Genomic DNA, 3,190 nt, shown 5'->3' with positions numbered 1-3,190 from the left:
TTAAAAGTACTACATAAACCAGAATGTTATAATCTATAATCACATCAAATTCAAAAGTCAAAAAACAAAACAACCAATCAAACATAACATAGCAACATCAAAATGATCCAAGTTTGTCATCAATCATCAAAATCCTCCATAACTTGCTACAGATTTGCGTCATTGATATCATCACCTTCATTTCCACTACTTGGACCCGAAAAAACAAGTAGTGCAGCATAAAATGTACTACTACTACCACCACCACCACCTTGATCTAAATCAGCATCAATCTCATCTAACAAAATATAACACATTATCAATAAATTAATGATCAAAGCTATTGTAATTTATTGTCTGATCAATAAACTATAATACTCACCAAGTAAGTCTTCAATATTACTTGGAAGATCAGGCTCTTTTTCAACAACCTCTTCTGTCACCCAAAAATCAACCATATCAATACTTTCAATATCGATTGGATCATATTGCAACTTTTGCTTTCTTTTTTTTTTCTTTCCGTCCTAACAGATTAAATACAATATATGATAAGCTTAGTATATTAACTATACAAAATCTAATGATATGAAATGAAAGGATGAAATATATATTACCTGGATTTAAGAAGCAAATTATATGTAACATACACAATATCACTTAGCCTATCATGCTCCAATCTATTCCTTCTTGTTGTATGAATTTGATCAAAAAGACTCCAATTCCTTTCACACCCTGAAGAAGCAGTTGCTTGGCTAAGAATGCGAACTGCCATGTTTTGTAAGCATGGAGCAGAACCACCAAACAACCTCCACCATTCATCTACAAGTTACAATCCTATATCTCAAGTATTAGTTATCAAATTAAGGAAACCAAAACATAAAATAACTAAATAACTAAAGCTTATTGTCAAACAGATATTATTAACAGGTTGAAGTTTTTTTGTAGCTCGAACAGCTTCAGGCCTATCAAAGCTTTCCTTTTGATCTCTATATATGTGTATTTCTTTCATTGCCTCAACTGAATCTAAATTATTAACCTTGCAATTCAATGTAACAAGATCAAGTAAAGCTTGCATGACATTAGGTGCTTCTCTATAATTTTCAGAAAAAAGCAACCAGGATTCAAGAAATAAGCTGCTGCGTGAAGATTTTTTTTTCAAATGTTTGTCCCATCTTGAGTTGATAATCTCTGTGTAAGGTTGATATGCAGCTTTCCTATGCTTGAACATTTCTTTGATTCCATTTTCTGACCTCAGCATACCTTCATAAACAATTCCCAATGATGGTTTATCATCGGCATCTACCAACCTCAGCAATTTAATCAACGGACTCACAATTTGGCATGCAATAAAGCATTCATCCCAAAATTTATTGTCTAGGATAATTGCACTCACAGCTCTACCATTAGCACTCCTTCCTAATTTCTGTCCGGTAAAGTGTTTATCAATAACCAATGATTGTAAATCCAATTTGCGCTCAAAGATACTCATCAATGTGATGAAGACAGTGGCAAAATGAGTTGCACCTGGATGAACAATTTCCCTCCAATCAGTTCTTTGTATTAGCCAGGACAAGAACACCGTATGATTATATACAAACACGGTAATCTTCGAAGCACGTGTTGCAAGGTTAGAAATATGTGGCATGCTGCTTATATCTTTTAGAATAAGATTCAAGTAATGAGCAGCACAAGGTGACCAGTGAATATTTTCAAATTTCTTATTAATAAGCCTACCAACAGCAACATAATTCGCGGCATTATCTGTCACTACATGAACAATATTATCAGGTCCAATCCATTCAATCACCTCTAAAAACAAGTCACACAAGCTTGAAGCATTTTTAACCATACTTGAAGCATCTACAGATTTCACAAAGCACAACCTTTTCGAACAATAAACCAAAAAATTAATCAACGTTCTTTGCCTTTGATCTGTCCAACCATCAGCCATGAGAGTACATCCAGTTTCTTTCCAAGCAAACCTATAGCTATCAACAACCATTTGACACTCCCTTTTAAGATCGGCTAATAAGTTAACCCTCAATGTATCATAAGAAGGACCTTTATAACCAGGCCCAATGCCAGCAACACCATCCAACATATCTTGAAAAAAGGGTGACATAATCGCATTGAAAGGAATCTTACAATCTAAAAGCCATCTAGCCACTCGCTTATCAACTTCATGAAGCGCCTCTTTGTTTTGAAACACACTTTTTAGACTTGGTTGACTTCCCGGAATCGTTCGTGGTGCAAACATAGGAGGAGTAATGGTTTTTTCTTTCTTTTTTGGATCGCCTCCAATAACCTCCTTAGTTGGTAACTGACTCAGAGTTTGTTGTTCTTCTTGCGCTATTGCTTCATTAATTACATCCTCACACTCATCAGTACCGTCTTCGTAGAAACTTACTTTCCTTTTACTAGTTTTACTTTTCTGAATCTCTTTCAATAAACCTTCCATTTGTTTTTCTACATCATACAAGACCTTAGAATACTTCTTAATATCTCCACATATCTTTGCCAAATGCTTTTTCATTCTATTAATTCTCCCGCCCCCAAAAGTACTCAGACAAAATAAGCATTGGTAATGCGATTTTCCATTTATATTTTGTAAAGAAACATATCTCCAAGCAGGATCAGTTTTCCCCCGAACATTAGAAGTTTGTGACTGACTTTCGTTAGTCGCGGGAGGAAGAGAACATTCATTCGAAGCATGATGAGCGGATATTTTATACGCTTTTTGGGGGTATTTTCATATAGTTTTTAGTAGGATTTAGCTACTTTTTAGTATATTTTTATTAGTTTTTATGCAAAAATCACATTTCTGGACTTTACTATGAGTTTGTATGCTTTTCTGTGATTTTAGGTATTTTCTGGCTGAAATTGAGGTACCTGAGCAAAAATCTGATTTAGAGGCTGAAAAAGGACTGCAGATGCTGCTGGATTCTGACCTCTCTGCACTCGAAATAGATTTTCTGGAGCTACAGAAACCCAATTGATGCGCTCTTAATTGCTTTGGAAAGTATACATCCAGGGCTTTCCATCAATATATAATAGTCCATACTTTGCTCGAGTTTTGATCACGCAAACTGGCGTTTAAACGCCTACTTCTTGCCCTATTCTGAAGTTAAACTCCAGAAACAGGTTACAAACCAGAGTTAAATGCCACAAACAGGCTGCGACCTGGCATTTAACTCCAAGAGAAGCCTCTGCA

At 35.3% G+C, this 3,190-nt stretch overlaps 1 protein-coding gene across 1 annotated transcript in view; it reads right to left on the bottom strand.

Moving 5' to 3' along the window:
* The window catches only part of LOC110265289, a 4,541-nt gene extending 2,029 nt beyond the window's left edge, over positions 1–2,512 (bottom strand). The window contains exons 1-4 of the mRNA XM_021108218.1: positions 892–2,512; positions 623–798; positions 362–503; positions 176–277 (exon numbers count right to left, since the gene is read on the bottom strand). Coding sequence (XP_020963877.1) covers positions 176–277; positions 362–503; positions 623–798; positions 892–2,512 — 2,041 coding nt within the window. The remainder of the gene's footprint in view (positions 1–175; positions 278–361; positions 504–622; positions 799–891) is intronic.

Source organism: Arachis ipaensis, chromosome B08 (assembly GCF_000816755.2).
Source record: "Arachis ipaensis cultivar K30076 chromosome B08, Araip1.1, whole genome shotgun sequence".
NCBI lineage: Eukaryota > Viridiplantae > Streptophyta > Magnoliopsida > Fabales > Fabaceae > Arachis > Arachis ipaensis.
This window is presented reverse-complemented; position numbering and strand designations above follow the sequence as displayed.